The following is a 15,919-nucleotide window of genomic DNA, read 5'->3' on the forward strand; positions in this document are numbered from 1 at the left end:
CTTGCAGTGAGCTGAGATCCAGCCACTGCACTCCAGCCTGGGCGACAGAGCGAGACTCCGTCTCAAAAAAAAAAAAAAAAAAAAAAAATTTTTTTTAAATGAAAAAAACAAGAATGTTCTCTACAACATGGTAAAAGGCAAAGAAACTTATAAAGTCAGAAGACAAACATTTTACATGAACAGGCTGAACACAGATGACACTGTTTCTCTTTTGAATGTAGTAAAAATTAAAAGTAAAAATTAAAATAAAATTTAAAGCTTGGTAACTACAACAATATATTTTGTAATAAATATTCTTGATGTTGAAATATGAGCTTTATTCCTACATAACTGGATGTAATCAGCTAGACTACATTCTGCAGCCTATGATTTGGCCTCTTGGAATAAACTGAATAACCTGGTCTAATCAGATTAATTCAGATTTATTGTCTTCTTCAGTGCATCTGCCAGGCATCAACAAAATATGAAACAACATGGAAAAGATAAACATATAATGGAAAAAGCTGTTACAGTTAGTATACTTAGAATCAAAACTGTCTTATGCTCTGTGTGATCAAAATGAAGAAAAAAATCAAAGACATTTCTAACAGCCATTATTTTGCCTTAGATTTGATAATGTATCTTTAACCCTTTTTTCTTAGTAATGCCAGCTTTTAAGAAAAAAATTTTTTTTTAAATTTTTCAGGGATGGGGTCTCACTGTGTAGGCCAGGCTGGAGTGCAATGGCACAATCACTGTTCACTGTAGCCTCAAACTCTTGGGCTCAAGCAATCCTCCCATCTCAGCCTCTTGAGTAGCTGAGACCACAGCCATGCACCACCATGACTGGCTAATTTTTGTTTATTTTTTATTTTTTAGAGATTGGGTATCACTTTGTGGCCCAGGCTGATCTCATACTTCTGGCTTCAAGTGATCCAAACGCCTTGTTTTCCCACAGTGCTGGGATTACAGACAGGTATGAGCCACCACACCCATTCAAGAAAATTCTTCTAAATAGAGATATAAACTTGAATAAAGGATCAAAATAGTCAGATTATGGCAATTTTAAGTATTTACAAAGTAAATTGTACACCTAAATTACATGTACAAAGGATTTTATATCTTACTTTCCAACTGCCTTAAAGAGGAAGAAAAGAGAAGTTACCTGAAGTTGATGGACAAATCCAGCATTAGGATTAATACAAAATCTTCTTTCTTGAACATAAGCAAAAGCATCTCTGAAAACAGAAAAGAATATTAATGTGACAGCATTACTTAATGAAGAGTCTAATAACACCTACCTTGGGAAACTACTATGAATAGGAGATAAGTGTAAAGTGGCCAGGTGCAGTGGCTCATGCCTGTAACCCCAATCCTTTGGGAGGCCAACACAGGAGGACTGCTTGAAGCCAGGACTTTGAGACCAGCCTGGGCAATGTAGTCAGACCTCATCTCTACAAAAAACTTAAAAATTAGCCAGGCACAGTGATGTGGTATAGTCCCAGCTTCTTGAGAGGCTGAGGTGGGAGGACTGCTTGAGCCCTGGAGTCTAAGGCTACAGTGAGCTATGATTGTGCCACTATACTCCAGCCTGAGAAACAGAGGAAGACCCTGTCTCTAAAATAAATATATAAAATGTAAGCATTTTGTGCATGTTAAATGCTTATAAAATGTAAGCATTTTGTACAAGTTCAAGCTCAAAATATTATCACTAGTTAAAGAGGTTTACTTTTGTTGTTATGAGGCTTAAATTAGATAAAAGTGCCTATAATAGTACTGAGCTCACAGCAAAGACCCAATAAATACAAGTTATTTCCAACATTAATGTTCTGACAAAATTCCAAATAAAAAGAATATATACAACATAAAGTCCATCAATACATGTTCAATCTTTTTGCAATTAAATATTTGTATTCCGGCCGGGCGCAGTGGCTCACCCCTGTAATACCAGCACTTTGGGAGGCTGAGGTTGGCGGATCACAAGGTCAAGAGATCGAGACCATCCTGGCCAACATGGTGAAACTCTGTCTCTAATAAAAATACAAAAATTAGCTGGGCATGGTGGCGTGCACCTGTAGTCCCAGCTACTAGGGAGGCTGAGGAAGGAGAATTGCTTGAATCTGGGAGGCGGAGGTTGCAGTGAGTCGAGGTCATGCCACTGCACTCCAGCCCGCCAATAGAGCAAGACTCTGTCTCAAAATAAATAAATAAATAAATAAAGAAATAAATATTTGTATTCAACTAATATTCTTTTAAGAATAGATATTTTTAAGCAAAGTTTTCCGTTCTAATTTAAATATAAAAGGGACTGAAATAGAAAAAGGTGTCAATGATTACTACAAGATTTCTAATTTGTAGAACAAGAAAAACTGAGAAAGGAAATACTGTACACTGGCCAGGCTTTTGCTTTGTCTTGGGGTAAGAAGCTCATGACCACACCCATCTTTTAAAAAATCTATATAGAATGCTTGGAAAAGATAATTTTTGATAAGAAAGACTACTCTGAATTACAAACAGATGCTGCAAACAATTCCTAGGTAATTTTTCATCCAACTATTGTTAAAGTACAACATGACAAATTAGCCTTTTAAATAAGGCAAGCACTAACATTTGTGTTCAGGAGTTTTTATACTCAGACCAACCAATTCTCTTGTCGTAAGTAGTTTTTCATAGGATTTCCATATTAGCCTATGCATATCTATACAACTAGATAAATTAGGTTGAGACTAACCATAGAATAAGGGCCTGCCTAATCAAACATGACTACATGAAAAATAATCAGGGGAATAAGAACTTCAAACTTCCAAACCATTCCCATTAAGCTTCATTTTAATGAGAATTTAAACTGTGGCTAGGTTTTAGGGTATTTTCTTACCTGTACTTCATTCCAAATGTTTCCATAATGTACGCAATAACAAAGGCTGCACTGAAGAGGGGGAAATAATTTTAGAAAACAACCAGAAAATACAACTCATTAATTAAATGTTACAGAAAGAAAGATTATTTTTAACTTCATACCTTCTGGAGATTCCTGCATTTCCATGCACAAGAACTTTTCCTGAAAAACATGAATTCGTTATTCTAATAGAAAAACACCTGAGTCAGCAGCTGAAATATATTGAAACCACAGTAAAGTAACTCCTTCCTTATATACTATAATCGCTTGGATGTTTATTTTCAAATCTTTACAATTTGTTATTATTAGCTGTGTAGAGAATATACCAGACTCTTATTAAAGAAATTGAAAGCTCACAGAGAATTTGAAAACAGTCTACAGGGATACTCCAGAAAGCCTATCCAAATGAAACAAGTAATTGGGAAAATAAAAATTTGGGAGTAAGCTACTACATGTAATTATAACTTCCATATCCTGCATTTAAGACAAATACCAACTAAAAAATTAACAAATAATCAAAATATAAACATTAGTTAAGGAAAAGAAATATTATTTACCTCCTGTTTGTAAGCTCCCATCAATAAATTCCTTAGTCTGGAGGCAAAAGACATGTGGATTAATGTAAGCATAAAATACATGCATATAATGAAATAAAATGAAACCTATTGAAAACAATTTCCTAATTTATAGGTATAAAAATTATCTTAATTCACAAATTTCCAAAATGCTACAAATAATTGTCTTGTAGTAGACAAGTCCAAAAAAAAAAAAAAAAAAAGCCAAAATTTAATTTGAATCTAATATAATCACAATATGATTCCTCAAATTTCTGGAGATCATAAAAAAATTTTCTACAAATAATTCATTTTTTTAAAAAACACAATCACATAATTTTCAGTCACAGCAAAGTAAAAGTAGTAAGCTTTACAAGCACAATTAAAGGGGCTGGGTGTGATGGCTCACACCTGAAATCCCACTACTTTGGGAGGCTGGGGCGGGCGGATCACCTGAGGTCAGGAATTCGAGACCAGCCTGATCAACACAGAGAAACCCCGTCTCTACCAAAAATACAAAATTAGTTGGGCATGGTGGCTCATGCCTGTAATCCCAGCCACTTGGGAGGCTGAGGCAGAAAAATCACTTGAACCCAGGAGGCGGAGGTTGTGATGAGCCAAGATTGTGCCATTGCACTCCAGCCTGGGCAACAAGAGTGAAACTCTGTCTCAAAAAAAACAAGAAAAGAAAAGAAAAGAAAAAAGAAGCAGCACAACTAAGAAGTCAAATCATAAAAAAATTTAAATGTTATTTTTTAAAATACTGGTACCTACCATAGGGAAAAAACGTATTATATTTTCAACTGGATTATCTGCAATATCCAGGACTAAATATCTGAAAATAGAGTATTTTGTGATAAGCACACTTTAAGTAAAATGCTTAATGTATTTTAAAAAAATAACGATTATTTCTTGGTAACCATGACAAGAATGCAAAACAACCTTCAAAGTATCATATTCCCAAGAACTGTGTGGTAGATTTTACATTGCTTGAAGGCATTAAAACTTGAAACACCATGTTAACATCTCTGATATTTTAGTATTTAAAAAAATCCATCAGCCTGGGCACACTGGCTTATGCCTGTAATCCCAGCATTTTGGGAGGCCAAGGTGGGAGGATCACTTGAGCCTAGCCTGAGCAACAGAGGGAGACTCCATCTCTAAAAAATATTAAAAAATCGGCTGGGTGTGGTGGTGTGCACCTATAGTCCCAGCTACTCAGGGGGCTGAGGTAGAATTGTGTGAGCCTGGAAGTCAAGGATATAGTAAGCTATGATTGGGCCACTGCACTCCAGCCTGGGCAACAAAGCAAGATTCTTATCTCAAAAATAAATACATATTTTATTGGCATATAATGAACCATCTGGCTAAAACAGAAAAATCACAAGCAGGAAGATACATTCCTCTAGATCAGAGTGGACCTAGAAATAAAGACAAAGGTACCTGTAATCGTTATGTTATTCTTTTATTTCTATCAATTTCTCTAAGACCAGAAGATTGTTCTCTAAGTGGTCCTGTGACCCCTGCTCATAAAACTACAGAGGACATTTCAGAGGAAGTCCAAAGTCTAAAAGAGAAGGAACAAATAAAAACAGAAGGCATGGTCTATGGAACCATGACTCAAACATCCACCATTTGAACTAATTTTTAGTAAAGCAAAAACAAAAAACAAAAAACAAAAAACCAGCTGAGAGCACCTGTCTTGAATTTTACACTTTACAAAATACTTAAAAATAAGGCATTTTTAATATGTTAGCTTGTTTTATTTTGTAAAAAACTTCCACTTCTAAGCATTCCTAAGACCACTGTTTATTAACACAACTATAGGCAATTAGCTAAGTTATTAAACTAGTTTTAAGGACAATTTTGCATTAAAAATTACAGTTCTTCAATGATCAGTTACCCGGTAACAACTTCAAAGAATTCAGGACTTTAATACAGAGAAGCCGAGGCCAAGCATGGTGGCTCATGCTTGTAATCCCAGCACTTTGGGAGGCCGAGGCAGGTGGATTGCCTGAGGTCAGGAGTTCAAGACCAGCCTGGCTAATAAGGTGAAACCCCGTCTCTACTAAAAATATAAAAATTAGCCAGGTGTGGTGGTGCACACCTGTAATCCCAGCTACTCAGGAGGCTGAGGCAGAGAATCACTTAAACTGGGAGGCGGAGGCTGCAGTGGGCTGAAATCGTGCCATTGCACTCCAGCCTGGGTGAAAGAACAAGACTCTGTCTCAAACAAAACAAAACAAAACAAAACACCGCAGAAGCTAAACCCCAGGATCTGAGGAAAATCCAAGATTTAACCCACAAGGATTTCAACAATGACTGTAGCCTGAAGTGATTGGAAATTCCAGTTATATAAAACAATGCTTCAGAGGAAAAATGTTAACTCAGAATGAAATTAAATATTTTAATGCATAACATATTCTGTGTCAAGAACTACTAGTAGAACTACCAATCTCTAAAAACTAGTACTGTAAAAGTTTAAGGAGAAATGGTTCTTCCATTAGGACAAAGAACCTGCACCAACAACATTATAATTTGAACAAAAATTCAGTACACATTAGAAACGAACAGTATGATTTTTTGGTTGTTTTTTTCTTAAGATTAGTTTCACCTTATATAGTTCGATATTTTAAAACACAACATTCTCATTTTCTTTAATAATTCTATGCGTATACACATAAATACACATACACAACAGAAAAAGACTTTGGGAGGCCGAGGCAGGCAGATCACCAGGTCAGGAGTTCAAGACAAGCCTGGCCAACATGGTGAAATGCCATCTGTACTAAAAATACAAAAATTAGGCCGGGTGTGGTGGCTCACGCCTGTAATCCCAGCAGTTTGGGAGGCTGAGGTGGGTGGATCAAGAGGTCAGGAGCTCAAGAGCAGCCTGGCCAAGATGGTGAAACCCCGTCTCTACTAAAAACACAAAAAAAATTAGCCCGGAGTGGTGGTGGGCGCCTGTAATCTCAGCTACTTGGGCGGCTGAGGCCGAGAATTGCTTAAACCTGGGAGGCGGAGGATGCAGTGAGCCGAGATCACGCCATTGCATTCCAGCCTGCGCAAAAGAGCAAAACTCCATCCAAAACACAACAAAAAAAAATTAGCCCGGAGTGGTGGTGTGCGCCTATAATCCCAGCTACTCAGGCGGCTGAGGCAGGAGAATTGCTTGAACCCAGGAGGTGGAAGTTGCAGTGAGCCAAGATCATGCCGCTGCACTCCAGCCTGGGTGACAGAGTGAGACTCCATTTCAAAAAAAAAAAAAACATGAAAGAAAAATATGTCCCTCTACCATCACAGGCTCTGAATTTCCCTTCTTAGAAGCAATCACTATGAAGTCTCTAGCCTGTTGGTCCAGAAATTTTCTATGCATATACAAGAATAAATATACTTAATGTAGTATATATATATTTACTCAACACATTGCGAATATATACACCTTGTTCCACACTCTGCTTTGTTCATGCAATGCATTATTTTGGAGATCATCCCAAATCCAAACACATAGATATATCACATTCTTTTTCATGGTTACATAGTATTCTATTATATGTTCAAACAATGTATTTTAGAGTATGTATACAGATATTTATAGATTGGTTTCATTTTAAAAATAAAGCAAAGCATTAAATTTTTTTTTTTTTTGAGACAGAGTCTCACTCTGTCGCCAGGCTGGAGTGCAGTGGGACAATCTCGGCTCACTGAAATCTCTGCCTCCCGGGTTCAAGTGATTCTCCTGCCTCAGCCTCCTGAGTAAATGGGACTACAGGCGCACGCCACTATGCCCAGAAAATTTTTGTATTTTTAGTAGAGACAGGGTCTCTCTATGTTGGCCAGGATATTCTTAATCTCTTGACCTCATGATCCACCCCCCTCAGCCTCCCAAAGTACTGGGATTATAGGCGTAAGACACTGCACCCAGCTTTTTTTTTTTTTTTTTTTTTTTTGAGATGGAGTCTTGCTCTATCGCCCAGGCTGGAGTGCAGTGGCATGATCTCGGCTCACTGTAACCTCTGCCTCCCGGGTTCAAGCAATTCTCCTGCCTCAGTCTCCTGAGTTGCTGGGACTACAGGAATGTGCCACCACGCTAAGGTAATTTTCGCTTTAGTAGACATGGGGTTTCACCACATTGGCCAGGCTGGTCTTGAACTCCTGACCTCAGGTGATCTGCCCACCTCGGCCTCCCAAAATGCTGGGATTACAGGCATGAGCCACTGCGCTGGCCTAAAATATTTTTAACATATATACTTTTACATAGATATTGAAGGAAGAAGCTGCCTCCTCAGAGAGGAGCATGGTGGTTTGGGTTTAGAGGAGAAAAAGTAGAGTTTTTGTACCAGGTGTAACATACTCTATTTTAAAAACGAAGTTAAAAAATAAAGAACATTAAAAACCATTACATGCTCAACTGAACTTGTAAGATAAATAAGAACATCAAATGAGATGCCACTTTTACTCCATTAGACTTTGAGACTCTCCAAAATGTTTCATAATTCCATCTTGGAGAGATACCAAGGGAAGAGTCACTCTCATATACTTGGCAGTGGGAATGTAAACTGATACAATGCACTGGAAAACAATCTGCAACATCTATCAAAATTTAAAATGTTCATACTCATATCCAGCAATTCTACAAATTTGCCCTATCAATATGCTCACGTATAAATTGAGTAATATGTACAATGATAGTCACTATATGCTATACATATTAGTATAAGGCCAGAAACAATCTAAATGTCCAACAGACTGAATAAATTTTAGTATAGCCATACAGTGGATTATAATGCAACTTAAAAAGAATAAGCAGTTTGATATACATACTGATATAAACCAATCTCCAAAAAATACAAAGTAAAAAAAAAAACAAAGGCAATGTAAAAAACAAAAGTTTATCTATAAGAATATGCTCATAAATTTAACCTAACACTGGAAAGCTACCCAATAAAGAGGTAATAGTAGATGTTGTTTCCCTGTACCTATCCCTAGATACCCAATTCCTTTATCCCTCAAGAGATAAAATAATGTATACTAAAATCTACTTTTCAGTATATGTTATTTTTAAATTCTTTTTAATTTTTACTTTTCAAGAAACTTCTTGACAATATACACTATTTTGAACCTTTAGAATTCTGCATTATGGGCATAAATTATTTAAGTATTTTAAGTAAAATTTATTGTAAAAAACTATGTACTGTATGACCCATTTTTCATATACAGAAAAAACTGATGGTACAAAACCTGAAATGAAACTTCAATACGTGTTTTACAAATCATAGCAATAATTCTTACCTAAATAACTGCTGAAAGTTTGGTTTAATAAAGTTTGCTTCAATATTTTGTCGTATGCATATTATATGGGTTATTCCATGTTTCTGTAGTATAGGTAGCTGTAAAAAAAAGCAGGGGGAGGACAGGGAAGATGAATATTTTAAAATATCAAACATCCTCTTACTATATAACACAGATGTTTGAAAATACACAGAACCCAAGTCTCTGCTTAAGTCCAGAGGATTAAAGCTAATTTTATAATATACCTGAAGTGGGTAGCAAGATATTTCAATGATTCAAGACTAACACACTAATGTCCTCAAAAAGTTAACAGGGATATTTCATACCTATAATTTTAGAGCTTAATGGAGCCTTTATGCAAGATGTTTGGCATAGCACCTGGGACACACAGCAAGTGTTTAATAAATGGTAGTTATATATATTGACTGCAATCTTTATTCTTTAGAGGGGACTACTAAGACATAAAACAGTTACATTACCAAATACTTGGACATCACTGACCTAGTTAACAGCAGTACCTGAGCCCAAATCTCTAGACAACTCCTTGCTTCTCCCAGTATACTTTAAGAGTCAGAATTAATTTACATACTTCACATAATCTAGTTAACCTTTCACCATTTAAAAATTTTCCTGAAGTTAAAAATGGCAACTTCAATGGCGTGTTATTATATTCCATACAGGTTGAGTATCCCTTATCCAAAATGCTGGTCCCAAGATAGGACAATAAGTGTTTCAGATTTCAGATTTTGAAATATTTGCCTTGGCTGGGCACAGTGGCTCATGCCTATAATCCCAGCACTTTGGGAGGCTGAGGCAGGCGGATCACGAGGTCAGGAGATCAAGACCATCCTGGCTAACACAGTGAAACCCCGTCTCCACTAAATATACAAAAAATTAGCCGGGCGAGGTGGTGGGCGCCTGTAGTCCCAGCTACTCGAGAGGCTGAGGCAGGAGAATGGCATGAACCCAGGAGGCGGAGCTTGCAGTGAGCCAAGATCGCGCCACTGCACTCCAGCCTGGGCGACAGAGCGAGACTTTGTCTCAAAAAAAAAAAAAAAAAAAAAAGAAATATTTGCCTATACATACTGAGATGTCTTGGGGATAGGATCCAAGTTTAAACACAAAATTCATTTATGCTTCACACACACCACATACACATACTCTGAAGGTAATTTCATACAGTCATTTGGTGCATGAAACAAAATTTTGACTGTGACCCATTACATGGTGACAGGTGTGGAGTTCACTTGTGCTTTCATGCTGAAACTCAAAAAGTTTCACTTTGGAGCATTTCAGATTTTTCAGATTAGGGATACTCAACCTGTAGTGCTTTTGGCTCCATACTTAAAAGCAATTTAACATGACAATTCTAGAAATTACCAAAAAATAAATTTTCATTTGCAAGTGATTATAAGTTTAAGTGAGTTTACAGATGTTATTTTATTACCTAGAGCATTAAGTTCCTTGACAGAAAAGATTTGTATTTGTTCACTGATACACAGTATGTGTAAAGTGTATAATACAATCACTTAAGTATCAAGTATGTATAACTAGTTAAGTGTTCAATAATTATCTGTTCAATAAATGAACTAACAAATCACAATGGCAAGAGAATCAGATAACCTTGAATTTCCTGACACATTCAGTTTAAAATCCTATATATTTAATTCCCATTTCCCGCATTTTAAATAGTACAAAACAGTAGCACTAATAATTCATGAGCAAAGTAAAAAAATAATAATTTATGTGTTATGAACTAAATGTTTGCATCACCTCAAATTCATATGGTGAAATCCTTACCCCCAAGATATGATGGTGGAGTCTCTGGGAGGTAATCAGTTTTAAATTGAGGTCAAGAGGGTAGAAACCTCCATGACAGGATCTGTACCCTTATAAGAGGCAAGAACTCGTTCTCTTGGCTGTGTGAGGATACAGCAAGAAGGGAGGGATCTGCAAACCAGCAAGAGGGTCCTCACCAGAGCCGGACCATGACTGTGGACTTCCCAGCCTCCAGAACTCAGAGAAATAATTGTCTGTTGTTTAAGCCACCCTGTCTATGGTATTTTGTTTGAGCAGCCTGAGCTAAGACAATATAATTTTCAAGTTTTAAGTTTTAATTTCTGCAGCAAGTTTTATGTCAGCATAGATTAGAATTCAATTATCTTTGTATTTGAGTATAACCTGAGTTAGGGAAAGTGAGATAAGCATTTGGTAAGCTTAATAATTAACCAATGTTCTATATTGAGACTTGTGCCAACTCCACAACAAATTCAAAATTAAGTCCTTCGTGTATACTTGATGACCTATGGAGTTTTCTTATCTACTTTATGAATGTGAGAAAGTACAAGATGATGCACATAAATATGTATAAATATGCTTAAACAAGCTTTGAAGGCCCATTAGACTACTACTAAGTAAAAATAAACTATCAAAATAGAGCCCTAACGTAACAGCGAATAGAATTATTTTGTACTTTTCAAAGGCAGTTGCTTTTGCACCAACCTAATATAAAGCAAATTATGACCTTACCTCACATTTAAAAACAACAGAAAAACTTTACAAAAAGAAATAGTTTACTAGTTACAAAGGCCCTAAATTTGACTCTTTTATTTAAACTGTATTTGAATTTAATAAAAGATATACTTAAGTAAATGTGGCCAGGCATGGTGGGTCATGCCTGTAATCCCAGTGCTTTGGGAGGCTAAGGTGGGAGGATCACTTCAAGCCAGGAATTTGAGACTAGCCTGGGTAACACAGCCAAACCCCACCTCTAGAAAAAATTTGAGAATTAAGCCAGGCATGGTGGTGTATGCCTGTAGTCCTAGCTACTTGGGAGGCTGGGGCAGGAAGACAGCTTGAGCCCAGGAGTTTGAGGTTACAGTGAGCTATGATAGTACACCACTGTATTCCAGCCTGGATAACAGAGCGAGACCCCATTCCTCTCTCACAAAATAATAACAACAATAAATGAGTGTTTAAAAAGGAGTTTATCCATTTAGGTTTATCTCCATTATTATTTTTTGTTGTTGTTTTCAGATAATGCTATGAAAACAAATATGGGCTATATTATGGTTACCTAGGGTGGGAAATATAAAATACTGCCATAGAGGCTTTTTCTCTGTCTAATAAGACCATGGTGACATTTCAAGAGAAGAAGTTTTGAAGAATTAGACCTTTTTTGGTGTGTGTTTTTGTTTCGTTTTGAGACAAAGTCTCACTCCGTCAACCAGGCTGGAGTACAGTGGTGCCATGTTGGCTCACTGCAACCTCTACCTCCCAGGTTCAAGCAATTCTCGTGCCTCAGCCTCGCAAGTAGCTGAGATTACAGACACGTACCACCATAATCAGCTAATTTATGTATTTTTAGTAGAGACGGGGTTTTGCCATGTTGGCCAGGCTGGTCTCAAACTCCTGGCCTCATGTAATCTGCCTGCCTCAGCCTCCCATTGAGGAGACAGATCTTTAAACAAATACTTTAATGTGATAAATACTGTATGTATATTTATAAAGTACAATGGAAATTTTAAAAATGAAAATTATCTAAAACGATCTGGAAGACTAGTACTTGGTGAATAGCAAATTATATGGACAATAACCTTGTTTACATCAGTCTTTTACAAAATAAATTATAGCTATGTCTATAGTTACCTGCCCTGTCCTTTCCCTAGTACTTACTTTTACTAACTCCCTATCTTTCCAACTAAGCAGAAAGTCATCAGGATGTCCAGGTTTACTCTTACCCATGTTTCAGCAGTCAAAAAAACCTTCAAGTTTCAAAATCAATGACCTTTTAAAATCGGTTAAATTCCTAAGAACATCATTTTAAATTACAGAGATATCAAACACAATTTAAGTATACTGACTTCTGAACAGGCAAAGTATTGGGGAAAGACATTTGTGGTACGTTTCATGTTGTAACTCAAAGAGAATTAGTAGCACTGAATCTTTTAGAAGTGGCAAGAACATATTAAAATGAGATCTACCTATTTTAACTGCAACTGAGTAAGTCCATTAAAGTTTGACTATGTAGAATATTTATAAAGATTGAATATCCCTTATCTAAAATGCCGGGGACCAGAAGTATTTCAGAGTTTGTATTTTTCTGTTTGTTTTGCATATTTGCATTATACTTATAATTGAGCATTCCTAATCCAAAAATCCAAAATCTGAAATACTGCAATGAGGATTTCCTTCGAGTGACATACTGGTGCTCAAAAAGTTTCAAATTTCAGATCAGGGATACCAACCAGCCCTCTAAAGTCTGGCTGGCAAAACAACTAAGGTGAATCACTTTCAGTTAACATACACAGTCTTACCCTTGATAAGGAAGGTTTAACTAAACATAGAAATTCCTTATTTTGGGCTTTAAGTATACCTCATATTGTTCTGAAGCTATGATTAGCAATTACAGATGTCTAGTATTTTAGAGAGTAAATAAGTTATTAAAGGTCAGTTATCTGGTAAATCTTTCAAACATACAAATTTCATGAGGAAAAAACAAAAACTATGTGATTTGTGGTGAAACACTTGAGAACTACTGGTCTAGTAAAATAAGGAAAGAGGAAGGTACTCCAAAGTGACAATCACTGTTAACAGACAGTACTTGTGGATGCTCCCTAAAATAAAACTCTTTATTGCCAAAAAACTTACCCAAGAAAAGTTGGTTAATAAAAGTCTCTCTTGGTGAATCTAACAAAGTTCATACCTTGCTTTTCATAGCAGATGAGTATGGGCCTAAGAACAATCCAGGTAAAATTTCCTGGAAAAAAAAAAATTGAGGTATTTACCATCAGCAATTTAAATCTATAAGACTATGTACCATATAACTGAATTTGTAGGGTGTTTTCATAGTTGTTAAAACAATTTGCTTAAACGTTTGTTATTCAGGGAGCATTTCCTATCCATGATGAGCAAATGATTGGGTAGAGAAATGCAGGCATGCTTTATAATATTGAATAAGACACTCAAGTTTTATTTAAACAGCTTTACTTTATATCAACAGCTCTGAAAAGTTGGACATGTGAACTTATAGAGCTTTTTATAAGCAGTTTGGATGGAATTAGTACATTGTAATGTTGCGTTTTAGATTAATAAAATCTTTTAAATTTTACTTCTATTATCTGCTAAAATCTGGAAATAAAATAGGCATAAAGGAAATCATCCTTTTAAACCTACACAAAACCTTATTTGGCCAAATCAAAAGCAGCACAAGATACAATAAGATTGGAACTATTATCTATTTTTTTAATCTTTTTTTTTTTTTCTTTAAAAAACAGAGATGAAGTCTCAGTATGTTGCCCAGGCTGATAAGGAACTCCTGGGCTCAAGTGATCCTTCTGCCTCAGCCTCCCAAACTGCTGGAATTACAGACATGAACTCCTGTGCCCGACCTAAAACTATTATCTATAGTTGATAGAAGCAAATTATTACTGTAACACAAAAAGTCCAAATTCAAATATTTGCCAGTTGACAAAATTTCAACAATTTAAATATGTACCTTCCAGAAGCTGAATTCAAATTTATTCTACGTAAATTCAATATAGAAAGCTTTCAGTCTGGATATATACATCCCAGATACTAACAGTAACTTTATAGTTCAGTTCTATAAGTCATAATTATTTGTATATAAAACTGATTTCTCCCACCAGGCTTTTGTGGGCAGAAATTACATTTAGTCATCTTTGCATTCCTCATAGCACCAAACAAAATGCCTCATAGGTACTCACATATTTTTTCAAAGTGAATTTTCATTAAGAGAGAAAAGTAACAGATTTTTAGAAGTCATGGGATTCCCAGGAACAAGATACTACTTAATCCTGGGGCAAACAGACCTCACTGTAAAAAGTATGAAATGCAAAAGAAAATGAGCTGCTATGAGGGTTAGCTATCATTTAATTCATTCCAAACTGAAAGTATTCAATTTGATCTTCTAAAAGACTTAATTATGGAAGTTGATTGAAAATCGGACACAAAATGAACAATGCTTATTTGTTGTACAGTGAACTCTCCCTATCTACACAAACAGAGAAAGCAAACTGCTTTCAAAAGGAATACAAAGATAGTATCCAATTTTTCACATGAAGAAAAAGAAAGTGACTCATTGGCCAGGTGCAGTGGCTCATGCCTGTAAGCCCAGCACTTTGGGAGGCCGAGGTAGGTGATCACCTGAGGTCAGGAGTTCGAGACCAGCCTGACCAACATGGAGAAACCCTGCCTCTACTAAAAATACAAAATTAGCCAGGCGTGGTGGCGCATGCCTGTAATCCCAGCTATTCAGGAGGCTGAGGCAGGAGAATCGCTTGAACCTGGGAGGCGGGGGTTGCAGTGAGCCGAGATCGTGCCACTGCACTCCAGCCTGGGCAACAAGAGCAAAACTCAGTTTCAAAATAATAATAATAATAATAATAATAAGAGAAAGTGACTCATTAAGTACAAACACCTATTATTACATTCCTCTAATTTCCCATCTTTTTAAGATCCAAGATTAACCTTAAATATTTAAAATAATTATTTAAAATACATAATGATGAACCTACAGATCATGAATCAGCAGGTCTCAAATCCTATAAACTGAGGTTGTTACTACAATAACATGGGTTGGTTTGAACAAACAAAAGGTTGCCATACCTGCATCTCTCGTCTCATAGGGTAGGTCCACTCCTTTAAAAGGGGAGGAAAACATAAGAATAAAAGTAGATAACATTTAAAAAGTCACCCAATTAAAGGCTAAAGATGTGACATACAAGTATGTGGATTTTTTAAAGTTACATTATACTTTAAGAATATTTTATTAAAATAGCAGACTTGGTTTCACAAACATCTGAAAATTGAAGTGACAAGAAACAAAGCTTAAGGCATTCTTTAAATAACTAGGCTTCCAGAATTATTATATTACTTCATATAATGGATGAAATTGCTCATTAAACTTAAGAATAGAATAGATATTCCAGAAGATTCTCCCCAAAACTGATCTTCTAAGTCAGAGATGTCACTAGATTTTTTTGTTTCTCATGCCAACTCTAATCAACTGACAATAGATACCTAAAACACTGTGTAGTCCAAGACAGCAAGAAGAATGTCTGATCAACAAATAATACCTGAGGCCGGGCGCGGTGGCTCAAGCCTGTAATCCCAGCACTTTGGGAGGCTGAGACGGGCGGATCACGAGGTCAGGAGATCGAGACCATCCTGGCTAACA

The 15,919-nt window shown here is 36.3% G+C and overlaps 1 protein-coding gene across 1 annotated transcript in view; it reads right to left on the reverse strand.

Annotated features, from left to right (window-relative positions):
• STYX (serine/threonine/tyrosine interacting protein) overlaps positions 1-15,919 on the reverse strand; it is a 57,728-nt gene that overhangs the window by 20,522 nt on the left and 21,287 nt on the right. Inside the window, exons 2-9 of the mRNA XM_011999720.1 lie at positions 15,349-15,381; positions 13,427-13,480; positions 8,722-8,819; positions 4,204-4,264; positions 3,433-3,469; positions 2,998-3,037; positions 2,855-2,905; positions 1,145-1,217 (exon numbers count right to left, since the gene is read on the reverse strand). Of these exons, the coding sequence (XP_011855110.1) occupies positions 1,145-1,217; positions 2,855-2,905; positions 2,998-3,037; positions 3,433-3,469; positions 4,204-4,264; positions 8,722-8,819; positions 13,427-13,480; positions 15,349-15,381 (447 nt within the window). The remainder of the gene's footprint in view (positions 1-1,144; positions 1,218-2,854; positions 2,906-2,997; positions 3,038-3,432; positions 3,470-4,203; positions 4,265-8,721; positions 8,820-13,426; positions 13,481-15,348; positions 15,382-15,919) is intronic.

This window comes from Mandrillus leucophaeus, unplaced genomic scaffold, assembly GCF_000951045.1.
Source record: "Mandrillus leucophaeus isolate KB7577 unplaced genomic scaffold, Mleu.le_1.0 Scaffold60, whole genome shotgun sequence".
NCBI lineage: Eukaryota > Metazoa > Chordata > Mammalia > Primates > Cercopithecidae > Mandrillus > Mandrillus leucophaeus.